The sequence below is a fragment of the Mobula hypostoma genome, chromosome 3 (genome assembly GCF_963921235.1).
Source record: "Mobula hypostoma chromosome 3, sMobHyp1.1, whole genome shotgun sequence".
In the NCBI taxonomy this organism is placed as follows: domain Eukaryota; kingdom Metazoa; phylum Chordata; class Chondrichthyes; order Myliobatiformes; family Myliobatidae; genus Mobula; species Mobula hypostoma.
The window spans coordinates 14342981-14364002 of NC_086099.1; the positions used below are offsets into that span (position 1 = coordinate 14342981).

At 43.1% G+C, this 21022-nt stretch overlaps 1 protein-coding gene across 16 annotated transcripts in view; it reads left to right on the top strand.

Annotated features, from left to right (window-relative positions):
- Positions 1-21022, top strand: part of nedd4l (NEDD4 like E3 ubiquitin protein ligase) — a 466571-nt gene that overhangs the window by 187419 nt on the left and 258130 nt on the right. For 6 of the 16 annotated variants that reach the window (XM_063042682.1, XM_063042686.1, XM_063042690.1 and 3 more), the window contains one exon: positions 1329-1382. In XM_063042682.1, the coding sequence (XP_062898752.1) occupies positions 1329-1382 (54 nt within the window). Of the gene's footprint in view, positions 1-1328; positions 1383-18038; positions 19847-21022 lie in introns of those variants that run through there. The other 10 variants (XM_063042671.1, XM_063042674.1, XM_063042675.1 and 7 more) reach the window with 6 other exon arrangements.

Genomic DNA, 21022 nt, shown 5'->3' on the forward strand with positions numbered 1-21022 from the left:
AAAAGAATGTGCGTATTTAAATAAATAATGGATGGGGTACGAGGGGGAGTTGCTGCGTTCACCAGCAACTTTTATATGTGTTGCTTAAAATTCCAGCATCTGCAGATTTCTTTGTGTTTGCATACTAATTTTTATTAATAAGTCACCTGAAATAGTGCAGGTTTTTCTGACACACTCTTGGAAGCTGGAATAATCAATTTTCCCATAGATCAGTGTATTTTATGCCATGGATCCCTATCGTTAACCAAGGGATCCTGACCAAGATTGTTTTCACCTTGAAAACTGGAATTTATCTGGAACTATAGAATATTAGAGCACAGTACAGGCTCTAAGGCCTAGAATGTGGTACTGATCTTTTAACCTACTCCACAGTCAATCTAACCCTTCCCTCCTACACAACTCATAACACTCCATTTTTATTTCATCCATATGCCTATTCAAGAGACTGTCACCCCTGGCAGTGCATTCCAGCTACCTATCACTTTCTGTGTAAACACAATGTCTCTCAACTTTCCTCCACTCATTGTAAATACTAGGTATCTCTAGCATTTGCCATTACCACCTTGGGAAACAGGTCCACTCTATTCATGCCTCTCATAATTTTATACACCTCTATTAAGTTGCCTCTCACACTCCTTTGCTCTGAAGGGAAAAAAGCCCTAGTTTACTTGATCTTTCCTCATATGACTGTTCTCTAATCCAGGTAAATCTAAAACACAAAAGGTTCTGTAGATGCTGAAATAGGTGGGGACGGTGGACTATTGCAGAAGGGGAAGGAAGAAGGGAGCCAGAGAGAGGTGATGGACAGGCGAGGAGAACGGGTGTGAGCATAACCAAAATAGGGAATGGAAAAAAGAGAGGATGACAGAAGGTGGAGACATTACCAGAAGTTAGAAAAATTGATGTTCAGAAATTGACGTTTATGCCATCAGGTTAGAGGCTACTCAGAGAGAATATAAGGTGATGCTCCTCCAACCATGTAGATCTGCTCTGCACCCTCTCTAAAGCTTCCACATTCTTCCTATAATGAGGTGACAGGTTACAGGGAAGGTTTGTAAGGAGAAAACAAGGGGTTGAGAGTTATCCTTGGTCATCTGTGCTGAAGGCACATTATTCAGCAGCGTTTTTCTCCATTTCTCTAAGATTCAATTTTGTTGAAACTAGTAGAGGCTAAATATCAGAAATCAACTAGAAGTCTCAGCTGCTGAAGATTTCATTATCCTGTGCCATTGAAATCTACACAATGTAAAGATTTGTGTTCTTCTTGTCAGCAGATGTTGTCAGGTTTGTGATATTATCCAGCGGTAATATTATTGTATAACTTGCAGGTCAACCCCCAAAATCACAGACTGCTGTTTGAAGTCTTTGATGAAAACCGCTTGGTGAGTAACAAATGAATATATTTTGCTTATTTTGAGAAGGATAATCAACATCAAAGACAATTTTATTACATAGGCAATTCCCAAGAACTCTGACAATATGTTTTTCTGTTTGATTTCTCTGTTTAATGATAAATACCATTTTGCAAAATCTCATTTTGTTTTCTGCTGGACCAGATTGTCTACACCCCAGGGTTCTAAAAAAGATAGCTGAAGAGATTGTGGAGGCATTAGTAATGATCTTTGAACAATTACTGGGTTCTGACATGGTTCCGGAGGACTGGAAAATTGCAAATGTCACCCCACGCTTGAAGAAGGGAAAGAAGCAGAAGAGAGAAAATTATAGGCGAGTTAGCTGGATCTCAGTGGTTTGGAAAATGTTGGAGTTGATTGTTAAGAATATGGTTTCAGGATACTTGGAGGCACACATGGGAAAATAGGCCAAAGTAGGCATGGTTTCCTTAAGGGAAAGTCTTGCCTAACAAATCTGTTGGAATTCTTTGAAGAAATAACAAGCAGGCTAGACAAAGGAGATGTTGTGTACTTGGATTTTCAGAAGGTCTTTGACAAGGTGCCAGACATAAAGCTGCTTAACAAGCTACGAGCCCATGGTATTACAGGAAAGATTCTAGCCTGGGTAGAGCATTGTCTGAGTGGCAGGAGACAAAGAGTGGGAATAAAGGGAGCCTTTGCTGCTAGTGACTAGTGGTGTTCCACAGGGATCTGTGTTGGGACTGCTTTTTTTTACTTTGTATGTCAATGAATTGCATGATCGCTCCCTACACAACTCTCTTGTCCATTCGTCCCCCCCATCCCTCCCCACTGATCTCCCTCCTGGCACTTATCCGTGTAAGCGGAACAAGTGCTACACATGCCCTTACACTTCATCCCTTACCACCATTCAGGGCCCCAAACAGTCCTTCCAGGTGAGGCGACACTTCACCTGTGAGTCGACTGGGGTGATATACTGCGTCCGGTGCTCCCGATGTGGCCTTTTATATATTGGTGAGACCCGACGCAGACTGGGAGACCGCTTTGCTGAACATCTACGCTCTGTCCGCCAGAGAAAGCAGGATCTCCCAGTGGCCACACATTTTAATTCCACATCCCATTCCCATTCTGACATGTCTATCCACAACCTCCTCTACTGTAAAGATGAAGCCACACTCAGGTTGGAGGAACAACACCTTATATTCCGTCTGGGTAGCCTCCAACCTGATGGCATGAACATTGACTTCTCTAACTTCCGCTAAGCACCCACCTCCCCCTCGTACCCCATCTGTTGCTCATTTTTATGCACACATTCTTTCTCTCACTCTCCTTTTTCTCCGTCTGTCCCTCTGAATATACCTCTTGCCCATCCTCTGGGTCAACCCCTCCTTCCTTGTCTTTCTTCCCGGACCTCCTGTCCCATGATCCTCTCATATCCCCTTTTGCCTATCACCTGTCCAGCTCTCGGCTCTATCCCTCCCCCTCCTGTCTTCTCCGATCATTTTGCATCTCCCCCTCCCCCTCCAGCTTTCAAATCCGTTACTCACTCTTCCTTCAGTTAGTCCTGACGAAGGGTCTCGGCCTGAAACGTCGACTGCACCTCTTCCTAGAGATGCTGCTTGGCCTGCTGCGTTCACCAGCAACTTTGATGTATGTTGCATGATAGAATTGATGGGTTTGCAGCCGAGTTGGCAGATGATATGAAGAAAAGTGGTGGGCCAAGTAGTTTTGAGAAAGCAGAGAGGCTACAGAAGGACTTAGACGGATTAGGAAAATGGACGAAGAAGTGGCAGGTGCAACACAGTGTTGAGAAGTATATGGTCATGCACTTTGGTAGAAGAAATAAAAGTGTAGACGACTTTCTAAGCGGAGAGAAGATTCAAAAATCTGATGTGCAAAGGGACTTGCGAGTCCTCGTGCAGGATTCCCTAAAGGTTAATTTGCAGGTTTAGTCACTGGTGAGGAAGGCAATTGCGAAGTCAGCATTCATTTGAGGAGGACTAGAATATAAAAGCAAGGATGTAATATTGAGGATTTGTAAGGCACTGGTGAGGCCTCACAGAGTATTGTGAGCAGTTTTGGGCCCCTTATCTAAAAAAAGGATGTGCTGCCATTGGAGAGGGTTCAAAGGAGGTTCATGAGAATGATTCAGGATTGAAAGGCTTGTCATATGAGGAATGTTTGATAGCTCTATGTCTGTATTCACTAGAATTTAGAAGAATGTGGAGGAAATGTCATTGAAACCTGTTGAATGTTGAAAGGTTTAGATAGAGTGGATGTGGAGAGAATGTTTTCTATGGTGAGAGAGTCTAAGACTAGAAGACACAGCCTCAGAATAGAGGGACGTCCATTTAGAACAGAGATCAGGAGGAATTTCTTTAGCCAGGGAGAAGTGAATCTGTAGAATTTGTTCCCACAGTCAGCTGTGGAAGCCAAGTCATTTAAGGCAGAGGTTGATTGATAAATTCTTGATTGGTCAGGGCATGAAGCAATACAGGAAGAAGGTAGGAGATTGGAGCTGAGAGGGAAATGGATCAGCCATGGTGAAATGGTAGAGCAGAACTTGATGGGCCAAATGGCATAATTCTGCTCCTTTATCTTATAGCTTTATGGTCTTATTCACACTTTTGTCAAAGGTAGGTGTGGGGCAGGGGGAGGAAAACTCTCAGAGAGGTAATGGCCTGGATTTTATGGTGAGTACACAAGAGATTCCACAGATGCTTGAAATCTGAAGCAACACACAGGAAATGATGGAGCAATTCAGCAAGTCAGGCAGCACCTATGGAGGGGAATGGACAGTGGACAGTGTGGGCCGAGGCCCTTCATCAGGGCTGGTGAAGGGTCTTGGCCTGAAACATAGATCACTTGGAAAATAGCACTAAGAACATCCCCAGGTACCAGCTCAACACACACAAAATGCTGGAGGAACCCAGCAGGTCAGGGAGCATTTATAGAAATGAGTAAACAGTTGATGGTTTGGGGTGAAACCCTTCATCAGGACTGGAAAGGAAGGGGGAACAGAAGCCAGAATAAGGAGGTAGAGGGAGAGAAGATGCAGGCTGTGAGGGGGGAAGGTAGGTAGGTAGGGAAAGGGGGGTTGAAAGGGAATGATGTGAGAAGCTAGGAAGTGATAGGTGGAAGAGGCAAAGGGCTGAAGCAAGGAGTAATCTGATTGGAGAGGAGAGTGGACCATGGAATAAAGAAAAAGGAGATGGGTAACCAGATGAAAGTGATGGGCAGGACATGAGGATGGTGGGGGGGGGGTTGGTTAAGAGAAAGTGGGAGAGGACCCCCACATGAGGGATACTGAACAGCCTTTTCCTTGTAATACTTATTGCTAGGATATCCACAAGTGGACACTGCTTTATACTGTCAGTTGGTGTTATTGTGGGAGGACCTTTGACATCTAGCAAGAGTGATCTCATTATAATGGCAGCCAATCATTTTGAAAAATTCTAACAGGAGATGGAAGGAAAATAAACATGTTTTTCTGCATATTCAAAACCATATTGCAGCAGGTTAATTAAGTTTATAATGAGCACAAAGCTGACCTTGCATAAATATTTATCAAATTTACAATCAGCTTGACTTTTGTAAGGTCAGAACGTTTCTACAAAGTATTTGTGGCTTGGTTTGTCATTTAAAACTCAGCAGCACTTTATGTGGCAAGTAAGCGTTTCTGTTCTATTTTATAGCAGTTCAAAAAAAACTTTAAATATTCATTGGCTCAGTATCCTGCAGTGCAGATCACAGATAAGGATTTTTCCTGGTGAATGGAAAATGGCTACTTTCTAATCTATGAGCATAAAACATAGGAGCAGAATTAGGCATTCAGCCCGTTGAGTCTGTTCTGTCATTCCATCATAGCTGATTTATTTTCTCTCTCAACACTGTTTTCTTGCTTTCCCCTTAACCTTTGACCTCTTACTAACCAAGAAACCTCATCAGCCTCCACTTTGAATATACCTAGTGACTTGGCTTCCAGAGCCATCTGTGGCAATGTCCCCTGGCTAAAAGAAATACCTCCTCACCTCTGTTCTAAAGGGATGTCCTTCTAGTCTGAGGCTGTGCTCTCTGGTCCTAGACTCCCCCATTATAGGAAACATCCTCTCCACATCTAGATCTTTCAATATTCAATAGGTTTCAATGAGATTTCCCCCCTCATTCTTCTGAACTGCAGCAAGTACAGGCCCAGAGCCATCACGTGCTCCTCGTATGTTAACCCTTTCATTCCCAGTACTGTCTCTGTCACAGTCAACATAAATTTCAAGCTGCATAAGCTGAGTCATAATTTCACTCATATTACTTTTTAATAAATGCTAAAGCCAAGTTTTGATTTCTTTATGAGATTCAAGATTGTTTATTCTCAATTCTAGATTGCTTATTGTCATCCTTCATTATAGATGTGTAAAGGAAAGCAAAACGATTGTTACTCCAATGCAGCATAAAAATTAAGCATAAACAAAACAAAACAATTTAAGAAACACAATAAGTATAAAAACAATCCTATAAAACACAATGCACAAGTAACAGTTGTATACATCAACTGATTGTATGTAAGTAAAGTTACACTAGTTGATGGTATTTAAAGCAAAGGTTGATAGGTTCTTGATTAGTCAGGGTGTCAGAGGTCATGGGGCGAAAGCAGGAGAATAGGGTTGACAGGGATAACAGATCAGTCATGATTGAATGGTGTTGCAGACTTGATGAGCCAACTGGCCTAATTCTGATCCTGTGGTCTTATGGTACGTAGGGGTGGTGGAGTGAGGGTGTTGATTAGTCTGAAGGCTTGGGGTAAGTAACTTTTTTTGAGTTTGGTGGTCCTGGCGTGGATGCTACATAGCCTTTTCCCTGATGGAAGTGGGACGAGTCGGGTGGGTGTGAATCTTTGTGGTATTCCTGGCCTTTTTCAGGCACCTTTATGCAGATATGTCCTTGATGGTTTTTCTTTTGATGGCTGATAGGCTGGTGTTGTGATGCGGTTTTAGTTACCCTCCTGAAAGGGATGCTTTCAACCCTTCACCATAAATGCAGTATATAACTGTCATATTACTTTGACTAGTTCTGAAGGGAGATAGAGTTTTGGTTTAGGTAGAATAATCTTTGATTTATGTTCTGAAAAGAGTCATCTGCATGTTTTTTCTGCTTCCATTAAGTATTTATGTACATACAGCTTCATCCATGAAAACGTGGTAAAAAAATTCATTTGTGATCCATCAAGAGCAAGGCTGATAGTATATTTACTACAGAAGGGATGAGTGAAGTTGCAATTTCCATCATTAACTAATGAAGTCTTGCATTGGCTTTTTAATTACAACAATCTCTGCAATCATCTTATTAAATTCCTTTTTGGAACTTAGTATCAGGATCAACTTTATTCACCATTTACATTTATATGTGTTAGGAATTTACTGTGGGGCAACATACACAAGATGCTGGAGGAACTCAGCAGGCCAGGCAGCATCTACGGAAAGGAGTAAAGGCTGATTTATACTTGTGCATATGTGCTATGCTGTAGCCTATGCCGTAGGCCTGATTTATACTTTTACGTAGCCCTACGCCATAGCGAGCATGCGTAGTTGTGTCTGCGTCACTCTGCAATTCACCACCAAAATGCTAGCTGGCGGTGGGATTTCTATGCCACTGTGTTGTGTTACTTCGTGAGAGACATGGACGAGGAAATGCATTTCAAATATTTTCGGATGTCGGCAGGTAGATTTGACGATTTGGTTCATTGCTTCCAACCATTTATTTCGCATCAGTGTACAGACATGGCGGAGAAAAGCAGCCGGAAATGCGTATGAGGAAATGCGATGCTACCAAACGGACCAATCGCAGTTGTTGCGGTCTGCATTGCCGCGACGCGTGAGTTACATTTTTGGGGAGGTGCACGTCACCCTATGGCGTAGGGTACGGTGTAGAGTATGCAGTACTTACGGCGTACATTTGACGCACAAGTATAAATCAGCCTTAAACAGTCGACGTTTTGGGCTAAAACCCTTCATCAGGACTGCTGTGGTGTGTTGGGCAGGGCGTGACGTGCAAGAAAACAACAATAGTCAATAATTATAAAGAGTTACACAGAAAATACATGTAAAGGTTAATGGAATAAAATGTGCATGGATACATAATACCAGCATGTATTTGCAATGTAACCAGCATTATAAAAAGTGGTTTAAAGTATTTACAGTGCAGGGAAGTGTTTGAGATAATAGCTTTGTTATGTGTTTACAGTTCAGTGCGGTGATGGGGATAATAGATAGAGCAGTGTGAGAGTGGATAACTTGAATGCTTGATCAAATTAACTGCCCGGAGGAAGAAACTTTCAAAATGGTGTCAAGAGCTGGTTCAATAGTGGTATAGTGGGTTCTAAAGGGGACCTTTTGGAAAAGGCAGTCTGCAAGGTGGGTAGTGTCCTCAATGATGTTTGCTGGCCGTTTCTTTGTCCTGGACACAGACAAGTCCAGTACAAGTGTCCATTTAAAAAAAGAAACTAAGTTCAGTTATTTTCTGACTTACAGATTGAAGATCTAGATTGTTGAATGATAATTTCATGCAGTTGTTTTCCTGAACACCCTGTTACCCTCCCCCAGTACACATTCATGCTAATGACACTATAATCAATATTGTTGCACATTTAACTATATGCTATGTATGCACTTTATGTCAACTTGTACATGAACAGGAATTTTTCATCATCTATTAATATTATTGTGTTTATATTGTTTTATGGCCTGTATGTGATATATGTGCTGTGTTGTACCTAATGTTCCCAGAAGTATCTCCACTTTGGGTGCCAGGGTGGAGATAAGTTTCTACAAAAGGAGGTGTAGGGGTGCTCCATCCTTCCGCTGGCAGGTCACCCGTGGGCAAGGTGTAGCACCAGCTTAGCCCCCCGAGTCAGGGTCAGGTGAAGCCACGGGAGCAGGTGGTGGATGGTCGTGATGGTGTATATCACAAAGTCCTGGTTGCACGAACTCTGACCCCAGTAGTCTGAAGAGTATTGATAACGATTGGAGTCACCCATCTTGACACTGCTCAGAAGAAGGTGATGGCAAACCACTTCTCTGCAAAAATTTGCCAAGAACAATCATGGTCATGGAATGACCATGATCACCCTGGTCATACGACGCAACACTTAATGAACGAACGATCCCTGAGGAACATTGTTTTGTTTAGCAGTATATATGTATATAGTTGAATGGAGCCCGAAGACACACACTCAGTGATTCAGGAACACCTCTTTCCCCTCTGCCATCAGGTTTCTGAATGGACATTGAACCCATGAACACGACCTCACCTTTTCCCCCATTTTTTCCCCTCTCTTTTTGCATTACTTACTTTATTCCTCTTATTTTAATTCATAGTTTTTAAAAATATTATTATGTATTGCAATGTACTGCTGGCGCAAAACAACAAATTTCACGACCTATTCCAGTGATGTTAAACCTGATTCTGATGCTGTACTTGAACTTAACTAATCCGGATGGAAATGTATTATTTGTTTCATAGTGATGTTTTGCACGCTTCAACAGTCCTGAGGGTTGAAAATATAGCTGACTCAACCACATTACCTGCTTCCTTTACCCTTGCTTTAGCCTGTCACATCATTCCACTTTAAGTTTTTTGACATTAATTTCTATATAAACTTGAGACTCTGTTCAGCCAAGTTCAACAAATTTATTGCTTTGTATTGTATCTTAACAGTAACATGTTAATTGTTATAATGAGGCAGATTCACTTTGTTATTGTTGTAAAATGAAGGAGCGAGGCTCTCTGTTAGTTGGGGCGGACCATGGATATTGCCTCGTGGCTATCTACAGGATACACAAGCCAGGGCAGTATGACACAGAGAACAACCTGTTGCCCATGCGGCAGGCTTCCCTCTCCACGCAGCTGATGAATCCAAAGGAATGGCAAAGACCGATACAGTTTGGCACCAGCGGTGTCGCAGGAGCTTCCAGTCAACGTTGAACTCAAAGTAGGACTGCCTTAGCGACTCCAGCTCTGGGATTTGTTCCCAAAGCCTTCCCCATGAGTGGGTATAACCGCAAGGCAGCGGAGGACTGAGATCAGAGTTTTCCTTCTCCTAGCTGAACTGCCAACCATGGCTTATGAGCCCCATCTGCCCGAAGCTACTGGTTTTAAGGTACCTGTAACCCGCCTTTTCCCCTTCTATGTCAGTAAAGATGGTTCCACCGGGTTGAGTTGCTAAATCACACATGAAGGGCAGGAGCTGGACTTGTCAGAGGCTATTGAGACACCACACCTTTGGGAACATTTAATAGGTGGTGGGAGCTGATCCACACTACTCCCCAACCCCCAGCTATAACAACCTTAACAACCACAAAAAATGAACATGATGATTCAAGATTGTTGAATGTAATTTCCAGTACACAAATGTAAAGGAGAACAAAGTAATTGTTACTCAGGATCCGATGCATTACCAAAGAGAACACAATAAGATAAAGACACAATATAAGAGAAAAGCACAATAAATATAATTATGTAAGACAGCTTATATGCATAGATTGATTTTATGTCCATAAAATAACTCCAGCTACAGGAGTGTCTGTACGTAAGGTGACTGGCTGGAAGTGATAAGGTAAAGGTGGTTGAGGCTGTCCAGGAGTGGGTGGAGGAGAAAGTACCTGTTTCCCCTCCACAGTTACTTTGGAGGGGAAAGTAACTGTTTTTGAGTCTGGTGGTCCTGGTGTGGATGTTGCGTAACCTCCTCTCTGATGGCAGTGGGACAAACAGTCAAGTCACTTTTTCTTGTCATTTCGACCATAACTGCTGGTACAGTACACAGTGAAAACGAAACAATGTTTTTCAGGACCATGGTGCTACATGAAACAATACAAAAACTACACTGAACTACGTAAAAACAACACAGAGACTACACTAGACCACAGACCTACCCAGGACTGCATGAAGTGCACAAAACACTGCAGGCACTACAAAAATAATAAACAAGACAGTAGGCACAGTCGAGGGCAGTAGGTTGGTGTCAAGCCAGGCTCTGGGTATTGAGGAGTCTGCCAGCTTGGGGGAAGAAACTGTTACATAGTCTGGTCGTGAGAGCCCAAATGCTTCGGTGCCTTTGTCCAGATGGCAGGAGGGAGGTGGGTGGGGTTCTTCATAAGCAGTCCATGAGCAGGGTGAGTGAGATCTTCCATGGTGTTACTGGTCCTTTTCTGGCACCTTTCCGTCCATATGTCCTTGATAACAGGTGGGCTGGTGCTGGTGATGCATTGGGCAGTTTTGACTACCTGTTCCCGTCTGCCACAGTGCAGTTTCCATATCATCCAGTCATGCAACTTGTTAGGATGCTCTCTACTGCGCATCTGGAGAATGACATGAATGTAAATGTGCATAGTGCAATTCTGTACAGCCTCCTCAGAAAATAGAATGTGCCCTGCGGCTGAGAGAGGTTGTGCAAGATGTGCACTCCTAGGAGTTTGAAACTGCAAACGGTTTCCACCACTGTGAGCGGTGTGAGTTTCCTGAAGTTGATAACCATCTCCTTTGTCTTGTTGACATTGAGGAAGAGGTTATTTGCCTGATTGAACCATACATTGAAATGCGTCATTTACATTAACAATCAATTCATCTGAGGGTGTGCTGGGGGCAGTCCCCAAGTGATCCATATTTCCTGTAAAGCAGCTGAAGCAACATGTTGTCCAGCTACACCATGATGTTCTAACATTTTTTTAACAAATTAAATTTTGATGATTTGACTAAATAAATTCATGAGGTTGTTCCTTTTGTCTTTTTTCCCCCCTGAAATGAAATGCTGAAGTGATGGAAAGTCCATTGAAATAGCTAGTACTGATTGTGAGTTGTCTTGGCAACCGCTCAGATAGTCAGGTGGCTTATGTGGCAGGCAGTTCATGGGATTTGGCGATGCTCTCACTTGTCTCAAAACAGAGTTGTTTGTGCCAATCGTGATATATTGGGAAACCTGAGATGTTCTCTCTCTTTCTCTCTCTCTCTCTCTTTTGTAGTCATCAAAAACAATTCTAAGACCGTGAGTTTTTGGGCTTAGCAGGTTTGCAGGCTAGCATTAACAAAGGATCAGATATTTTCAGCAACTGTTTATTTAAATAAAAAAAACATGTGCTCTGTCACTGACCCCATAACTTTAATGTACGTCATAATGGATATAGAACATAGAACATTACAGTACAGTACAGGCACTCTGACCCATGATGTTGTGCTAATCTTTTAACCTACTGTCAGATCAATCGAGCCCTTTCCTCCATTTTTCTGTCATCCATGTGTCTATCTAAGGGTTTTTTTTAAATGCCCCTAATGTACATCTGCCCTTACTACCACCCAAGGCAGCACCTTTTATGCACTCATCACACTCTGTGTAAAGAAAAACTTACCTCTGGCATTCCCCTTCCCCCATGATGCTTTCTCCCAATTACCTTCAAATGAAGACCCCTTGTATTAGCTATTTCCGCCCTAGGAAAATGTCTCTGGCTACCCACTCTATCTATGCTGTGGGGTAAAGTCATGGGTGACAGATGACACATATTCTTCATAATAAAAACTGTTTTACATGATTCCCAAATGCTGTCATTGAGTTACTAACTCTTACTCTTACTAACTCTTCCTTCAGTTAGTCCTGACGAAGGGTCTCGGCCTGAAACGTCGACTGTACCTCTTTCTAGAGATGCTGCCTGGCCTGCTGCGTTGAGCAGCAACTTTGATGTGTGTTGCCGTCATTGAGTTGTTGTGTTTACTTTAAGAGATGGCGTCTGAAGTAATAACATCAGTGTCAGGCGATTGCTTTTGGTTTGTTCGTGATGGCTGTAGCTTTTATTAAGCACATAAGATGACTCAATGATTCAAAGGTTCATTTAATATCAAAGTATACAAAACTCTGAAATTTTTCTTGTCCAGATAGCCATGAAGCAAGGTAGAAGAGAACGGCAACATGATCAACAACCCCCAAATTCCTCCTCCCCACACAAAAGACAAAACAAAAACAGAACAAGCACGTTTACCCCCAAATCCCCCCGTGCACAAAAAGAATGAGAAAGATCAGGCAGAAAACACAGAATATGAAAAAACCATATGAGTGAAAAAAGCCTATAGTTCAAGTCCATGTCCAAAATGCAGAAAACTGGGTAACGTTCTCCGGGCACAGCGGCAGACGTTTCCCTGTCTGTAGCAGAGCGATCTCACCAGTGATAAAAAGGCAGTCTCCCCTCTCCATAGCAGAGCTATCTCACTAACAGTAAGAAGGCATGTTTTATTCACAAAATCCTACAATGCCTTTTATTATGTTGATCCTCTTATCAGGTCTCCCCTCATCCTCCTCTGCTTTAAAGAGAAAAGCCCCAGTTCGTAAGAGCTGGTTTCTTTGTAATGCATGTTATACAGTTGACATTTTTATAGTGTAGAGTTTTAATTAGGGGATAATAGTTCTGTGCCCATACATTTTTTTTCAACAAAATAATCTGCAATTATTTAATTTAAGGACACTTATTGCATACTACTTTTACCTTTTCAGGGGGAAGATCTAAAGAATTTGTCACTATTTCTGCCATCTGCAATATGATCATCCCTCCAGCTATGTCTTCCCCTCCCCACCCTTCTCTGCTTTCTGCAAGGATCACTCTCTCCGTGAATTGCTTGCTGGCTTCAAGGTCCGAGGGACCTTGGCAGAAATATTTAAAATGTCGCTGTCTACGGGTGAAGTGCCGGAGAATTGGAGAGTGGCTCATGTTGTTCCGTTGTTTAAAAAAGGATCGAAAAGTAATCCGGGAAATTATAGGCTGGTGAGTTTAACGTCAGTAGTAGGTAAATTATTGGAGGGAGTACTAAGAGACAGAATCTACAAGCATTTGGATAGACAGGGGCTTATTAGGGAGAGTCAACATGGCTTTGTGCGTGGTAGGTCATGTTTGACCAATCTGTTGGAGTTTTTCGAGGAGGTTACCAGGAAAGTGGATGAAGGGAAGGCAGTGGATATTGTCTACATGGACTTCAGTAAGGCCTTTGACAAGGTCCCGCATGGGAGGTTAGTTAGGAAAATTCAGTCGCTAGGTATACATGGAGAGGTGGTAAATTGGATTGGACATTGGCTCGATGGAAGAAGCCAGAGAGTGGTGGTAGAAAATTGCTTCTCTGAGTGGAGGCCTGTGACTAGTGGTGTGCCACAGGGATCAGTGCTGAGTCCATTGTTATTTGTCATCTATATCAATGATCTGGATGATAATGTGGTAAATTGGATCAGCAAGTTTGCTGATGATACAAAGATTGGAGGTGTAGTAGACAGTGACGAAGGTTTTCAGAGCCTGCAGAGGGACTTGGACCAGCTGGAAAAATGGGCTGAAAAATGGCAGATGGAGTTTAATACAGACAAGTGTGAGGTATTGCACGTTGGAAGGACAAACCAAGGTAGAACATACAGGGTTAATGGTAAGGCACTGAGGAGTGCAGTGGAACAGAGGGATCTGGGAATACAGATACAAAATTCCCTAAAAGTGTCGTCACACGTAGATAGGGTCGTAAAGAGAGCTTTTGGTACATTGGCCTTTATTAATCATAGTATTGAGTATAAGAGCTGGAATGTTATGATGAGGTTGTATAAGGCATTGGTGAGGCCGAATCTGGAGTATTGTGTTCAGTTTTGGTCACCAAATTACAGGAAGGATATAAATAAGGTTGAAAGAGTGCAGAGAAGGTTTACAAGGATGTTGCCGGGACTTGAGAAACTCAGTTACAGAGAAAGGTTGAATAGGTTAGGACTTTATTCCCTGGAGCGTAGAAGAATGAGGGGAGATTTGATAGAGGTATATAAAATTATGATGGGTATATATAGAGTGAATGGAAGCAGGCTTTTTCCACTGAGGCAAGGGGAGAAAAAAAACCCAGAGGACATGGGTTAAGGGTGAGGGGGGAAAAGTTTAAAGGGAACATTAGTGGGGGCTTCTTCACACAGAGAGTGGTGGGAGTATGGAATGAGTTGCCAGAAGAGGTGGTAAATGCGGGTTCTTTTTTAACATTTAAGAATAAATTGGACAGATACATGGATGGGAGGTGTATGGAGGGATATGGTCCGTGTGCAGGTCAGTGGGACTAGGCAGAAAATGGTTTGGCACAGCCAAGAAGGGCCAAAGGGCCTGTTTCTGTGCTGTAGTTTCTATGGTTCTATGATTCTATGGCTTATCCGTCCAACCTGTCGCTCCCCCCCCCCCACTTCCCAGGCACTTTTCCTTGTAACTGAGGGAGGTGTAATGTCTGCCTCTGCACCCCCTCAATGTCCACCATTCAGGGCCTGGAGCAGCTCTTCCAGTTATTCACATAACAAATCTTATGCCTTAGGACAGCATAGTAGTGTAGCGATTTTTGTCGACTGCCCCAGAACACCCATAGGTGTGTTGGCTGTTAACGTAAATGGTGGATTTCACTGTACGTCTACTGCCCTCACAGTGTGCGTTTACAAAGCTAGGCAGGGAGTTAAACACCTTCTCAACACAACTGTTTCTTCAGGGTTTTTAATGAGAAAAATTTGTGAAACTGCAGAAAGTTAAACACAATGCCAACACAGAATTGTTACATGTCTGAATGTACAAATACCAGTGATTATTCTCACGATTAGTGTAATCAAGGTAATGCACACATGTAACATTCTGTAACTTCCCCATAATGTCTTGCCTGTGGAGTGTGAATAAATACAATTAAAAGCTGATGTTCTTTTGACAGTGAATTGGAGACTCAACATGGCAGACACTTTCACAGGTTCATATAATAATCAGTATTACTACTTTTTAAGCTGCAACACTTTTAATAAGCCATGGCTAATGGGGTATCACAGGATTGGTTCTCTGTGCTTGACTATTCACTCTAGGGACTAAAACACTTTAAAGTTACAGTGAATGGGAATGCGAGTTGTGTTGAGGATTCTACAAGGTTTCACAAAGATATTAACAAGGTGTGTTATTGACAAACAAAGTGAAGGGTGGAATAGAACGTGAGGAAAATGTGAAGTTATCCACTTTGTAGATGTTGATATTAAGAAGCCAGCATCCATCATCATTAAAGACTCTCACACCCAGGATGTGCCCTCTTCACATTACTACCTTCAGGGAGGAGGTATAGAAACTTGAAGACCCACACTCAATGTTTTAGGAACAGCTTCATCCCCCTGCCAACAGATTTGTGAGCGGTCCATGAACACTAACTTGCTATTCTTCACTAGCACTATTTCTAAATTCCACTGAGTACAGGCCCAGAGCTATCAAGTGCTCCTCTTACATTAACCCTTTCATTTCCAAGATCATTCTCATAAAACTCAACGCACACAAATACTGGAGGAACACAACAGATCAGAGAAGCATCTGTGGGGAGGAATAGACATTCTCGTGACTCTCCTCTGGAGCCTCCACAATGGCAACACATCCTTTCTTAGATATGGTGCCCACAACCGCCTAGAATACCCAAATGCAGTCTGACTAATGCCTTATATAAAGTCCCAGCATTACATCCTTGACAACAATTTCCATTATTTTCTTCCTAAATGCCAGGATGCTGCCTGGATTAGAGGGCACATCCTAGAAGAAGAGGTTGAACAAACTTGTTTTTCTTACCCCTCTGGAGCGGCCGATGCTCGGGAAAGATCTGACAGAGGTTTATGAGATTATGAGAGTTATTGATAGAGCAGAAAGATGGTATTTTTTTTTCCCCAGGAGTGAAATTTCCAATACCAGAGGACTTGCACTTAAGGTGACTGAGGGTGGGGGTAAGTTCAAAGGAGAAGGGTGGAGCATGTTTTTACACAGAGTGGTGGATGGCTGGGGTGGTAGCGGAGGTAAATATGATAGGGGCTCCTCGATAAGCCCATGAAAGAGAAGGATACGGACATTGTGTAGACAGAAGAGGCTAGTTTAGTTGTACATTTCATTATTAATTTAATTAATTCAGTGCCACATTGTAGGCCTTTTTAATAAATACAATGTTCAAAGTAAATTTATTATCAAAGTACATATATGTTTCCATGTACACCCTGAGATTCATTTTCTTGCAGGCATACTTAATATATCGGTAATGGAATAACATCCATAATAGAACCAATGAAAGACTGCACCAACTTGGGGGTTTAACTAGTGTGCAAAAGCCAACAAACTATGGAAATACAAAAGAAAGAAATAATAACAATAAATAAATACGCAATACATAGTGCATCCATGATTAGGGACCCCCAGTACCCACATCATGCTCTTTTCTCGCTCGGGCGATCGAAGAAGGTACAGGAACCTCTGGACACACACCTACAGGGAACATTTCAGTGATGGGTTGAGTGAAGTTGCATGAAGTTATCTCCTTTGGTTCAAGAGCGTGATGGTTGAGGGGTAAGAACTGTTCCTGAACCTGTAGGTGTGTGTCCAGAGGTTCTTGTACCTTCTTCGATCACCCGAGCGAGAAAAGAGCATGATGTGGGTACTGGGGGTCCCTAATCATGGATGCTGCTTTCCTGTAACAATGCTACATGTAGATATGCTCAATGGTGGGGAGGGCTTTACCTGTGGTGGACTGGGTCATATCTTTTGCTTTTTGTAGGATTTTCCATTCAGGGACATTGGGTTTTCCATACCAGTCTGTGATGTAGCCAGTCAATATACTCTCCACCACACATCTATAGAAGTTTGTCAAGGTTTTAAACATCATGTTGAATCTTCATAAACTCTTAAGGAAGTAAAGGTGCTGCTGTGCTTTCTTCATAATTGTATTTATGGGCTGGGTCCTTGGTCAGGTTCACCAAGGAGTTTAAAGTTGCTGACCTTCTCCACTTCTGATCCTCTGATGAAGACTGGCTCATAGACATCTAGTTTCTGTCTGCTAAAGTCAATAATTTGCTCCTTGGTCTTGCTGATATTAAGTAATAGGTTGTTGTTATTGCATCACTCATCTAGATTTTCAATTTCCCTCCTATATGCTGAATCATTACCACCTTTGATTCGACCAATGGCAGTGGTGTTTTCAATGTAGTAATGTTTTAGATAGTTTAGGTATCAGTAAATTATCATTATTATTCTTGCACTTTATTATTTACCTGCACTGCAATTTTATGCTAGTTTTATACATTCAAAATTCATGATACATTTATTATCAAAGTATGTATACTATATACAACCTTGAGATTCGTCTTCTTTCAGGCAGCCCACAAACTCAATAGAAACTCATTTTAAAAAGACAGGAAACATTCAATGTGCAAAAAAATGGAACAAATTGTGCAAACAGTAAAAAGTAAACAAATAACACTAAAGTCCACTGCCACGATGCCAGTTCATTGCTGCAGGTTGGTTCAGGAACCTGCGTTGTTATTGGTTTACCTCAGTGCTCAATGCACTGTGTAATGGTCCGATCTGACAAGCATTTCACTGCCCACATGACAATAATAAACCAATATTAACACCTATTATTTTTCATATGTAGTCATCAACTTAAGACTGTGTGTTAAACCCGGAAATAGAAAGCATGAAATTAGTGCTTGTTGGGAACTTTCAGATTCTCATCGTAGTAGCTACCTTATGCCAACTCTTTACAGATGACATGGGCTACAAACTGTTGGCAGTAAAGTTCTTTTAACTGGCTATTATCCTGAAGTTTAAGTGGAACCAGATTTTCCGAGCTTTCTCTCGACTGAAACGGATCCTTTCTGACTGCTTAAATCTGCTGAACATTTAATGCTCAAAGCTTCCATAAAATTGTATTTAGTATCATCGTTAAATTTGTTTTGATCTTCATTTTTGCAAGTTGATTTTCCAAATTTAAAAAAAAAGCAGTTCACAACTTCTTTGACAAGTCACTTTCTAATGAATTCTGCAAAACCTTGGCTTTGTAAACAGTGTTTTTCCTTCCCACGTGAAGTTTTTGGAGTATATCAGGGTAGAGTGTGAGGAGATTTATTGGACAAGTGGAGGCGGCCCCAGTCAGCTGCGAGCGCTCCCCCCCGCTGGGAACCTACCCTTGACAGAAAAGGAGCAGCTGGGAAGGTGCTGTTTCAGGGTCTGGCTGTCTTGTTTAAAAAAAAGTTCTGCTGTGCATTGGAAGGGGAGTTGGATCATGTGACTCTTACCACCCTACCCCATATCACACTGTGCTGCAGTACTGATTGCCTTTATCCAATCATGCCTGGAATGCGTCGTGTCACTTGGGCTATTTCTGCTATCTGTCGCTATCAAGCTTCAGTGCTAACAGTTTGGCAGATGGGGCAGTTTTTTCTTGAGGTTGTATCTTCGCCTTTTTTAACATTATGCTTTTGGCAGCGTGCTTTCTCATTTCTTGAAGAGGACTTTTTCTGCTAAGCCATGGCTCATCGACTGCGCCTGTCCTTTGGATCGAACAGGAGTAACACAGACCCAGGGTTGGCGATGCTGGATGGAGACAGAGAGAATGATGTCTACATGACATTCCATACTCTACCGAGAAGAAGTGCTGCTCAGAATGGATCTGACGCTGGATTCTCTTTGCGGGATCAGACCCCCCTAAACCGGAGCTCCTCTATGTTTGTTCCTCAGCTGCATGGAGTTGAGACCCGGCCTACCAGAAGTTCGTCGATGCAGATATCACTGCAGCGCAGCCCTGTCAATGGATGTGACTCCGGTGTCTCGGGGTGCCCCGGGCAACCGTTACCAGGTGTGGGAGTGGAAGCTGGCAGCGGTGATAGTTTATTTTCCAGGAGCTGTTCTCTTCCAAGTGTGCCTCTGAGCACAGATGATCCCCCTCCCTATAGTGTGGCCGCTGAGTCAGCACAGCAGGCTGGCGGAAGCCCTGCCTCGAATTGTAGAGTACACTGTTGCTTTCCTCTGGAACAAACGGCAGCCGGCCCAGAGGAATTGGCAAATGGGCCTGCCTCTGGTGTAAACATTGGGGGCGTAAGAATTCAGCGCCATTCGCCAACACGAGACACGCATCAATTGCACCTTCTGCCCTTCAACTCTAATGGACATCGGAAAGCTCGCGCCTCGGTGACCAGGTGCTGGTCCTTGCAGCCCCAGCCTGACGCAGCGGGGAACGGTGGTAAACCTTGCTTCATTCTGCAACTCCAGCAAAAACGTGACGGTCTGCAGGACTCATGGATGGATCTGAAAACTGGACGAGCCCGTACCGAGAGGGAAAGCACGGCTGGGTCGCCACACGTAAGGCTGGGACGAAGCACTTCTGCTCTCTTGCCAGTTAAAGGAAACACCGAGAGTCTGGACATTGCTGAGCAGGAGCAAGCTGGAGGAGTGGCATGTAGGGAAAACTGCCCCGAAATGCCCCGTAGCTGTTCATTGGAAACAATCCCTCAGGCGCAGGCCTGCAAATTTCAAATCAGGCCGGAGCAAAATCTGCGGCAGCCCCACGTTCGGATCCTGTTAACTCGAGGGCGCGGAGAAGCAACAGAAGGCTCAGTGAAGGATGATGGTGGCTGTGTTCACAGAAGAATGAATTCAGTCACCAGAGAGAACTCCATGGTATGTGTGCAGCTTAAAGCCACGCTTGTCAGTTAAGTTAGATGCATGGGGGCTCTATTTTGAGACTACGAGCTGGGAACAGTGGATGGTGGGGGGGTGGGATCCCCAATCCATTTGGCCTTGCCAGGATTATAGGATTATCCCTAGAGCATAGGAGAATGAGGGGCGATTTGATGGAGGTATACAAAATTCTGAGGGGTATAGATGGGGTCAATGCAAGCAGGCTTTTTTCCACTGGGGTTGGGTGAGGCTAGAGGTCATTGGTTGTTAAGGGTGAAAGGTGAAATATTCAAGGAGATCATGAGGGTGGGCTTCTTTACTCAGAGGGTGCTGAGAGGGTGGAACAAGCTGCCAGCAGAAGTGGAGATATAGGTTTGATTTTAACATTCAAGAGACATTTGGATAGGCACATGGATGGGAGGGGTTATGGAGTGCTTATGGTCAAGGACTGGATGAGCCAAAGAGCCGGTTTCTGTGCTGTAGTGTTCTATGACCTGATGTTCCATACTGCTGTTCAAACTAATCTACATTGGCCTTCCTCCATTCTGTTCCCTCCATCCTAAACGACTGAATTTCCGTACTGACTTTCATTGTTATCTCTGCAGTTGATTCATCCTTAACAAAATGTTGTGTTGTTTTTATCTACATGCCGACTGCCTGCATCAGTACAGCAGCTCAAAGTAACTGAAATAGTCAAAGTTGCAATGGTAGGGAAGAGAATGTCAAGAGTGCGACGGTTAATGGGTTCTAGTTTATTTTAATCGACTATGGGGATTGTATGTCAGAACAGCGAGCCCGATTTAGGCTGCGAGAGCTGTAGTGATGTGTTTAGAAACAAGACTGTGCCGTGTATAGTAGATTAAACTGTGCGCCCCCAGCTGTGAGAGTCGGCTTGAAATAATAGATGTTGGCCTTTAATGCCTGTCTGTACACTCCCCAATAGTGAAATATGGTACAGAAAGACAGCTGCTAACTAGTGCACTACTTTTACCCCATGACGTATTTGTACCTTTGTATTTAACTTTGGGAGGAGGAGGAGGTACAGGAGCCTGAAGACCCATAACCCAACAGTTTAGGAACAGCTTCTCCCGATTCACCAGATCCCTGAATGGCCCGTGAACCCATCAACACCGCCTCACCATTCCGCCTCTGCACCATCTATCCATTTATCTGATC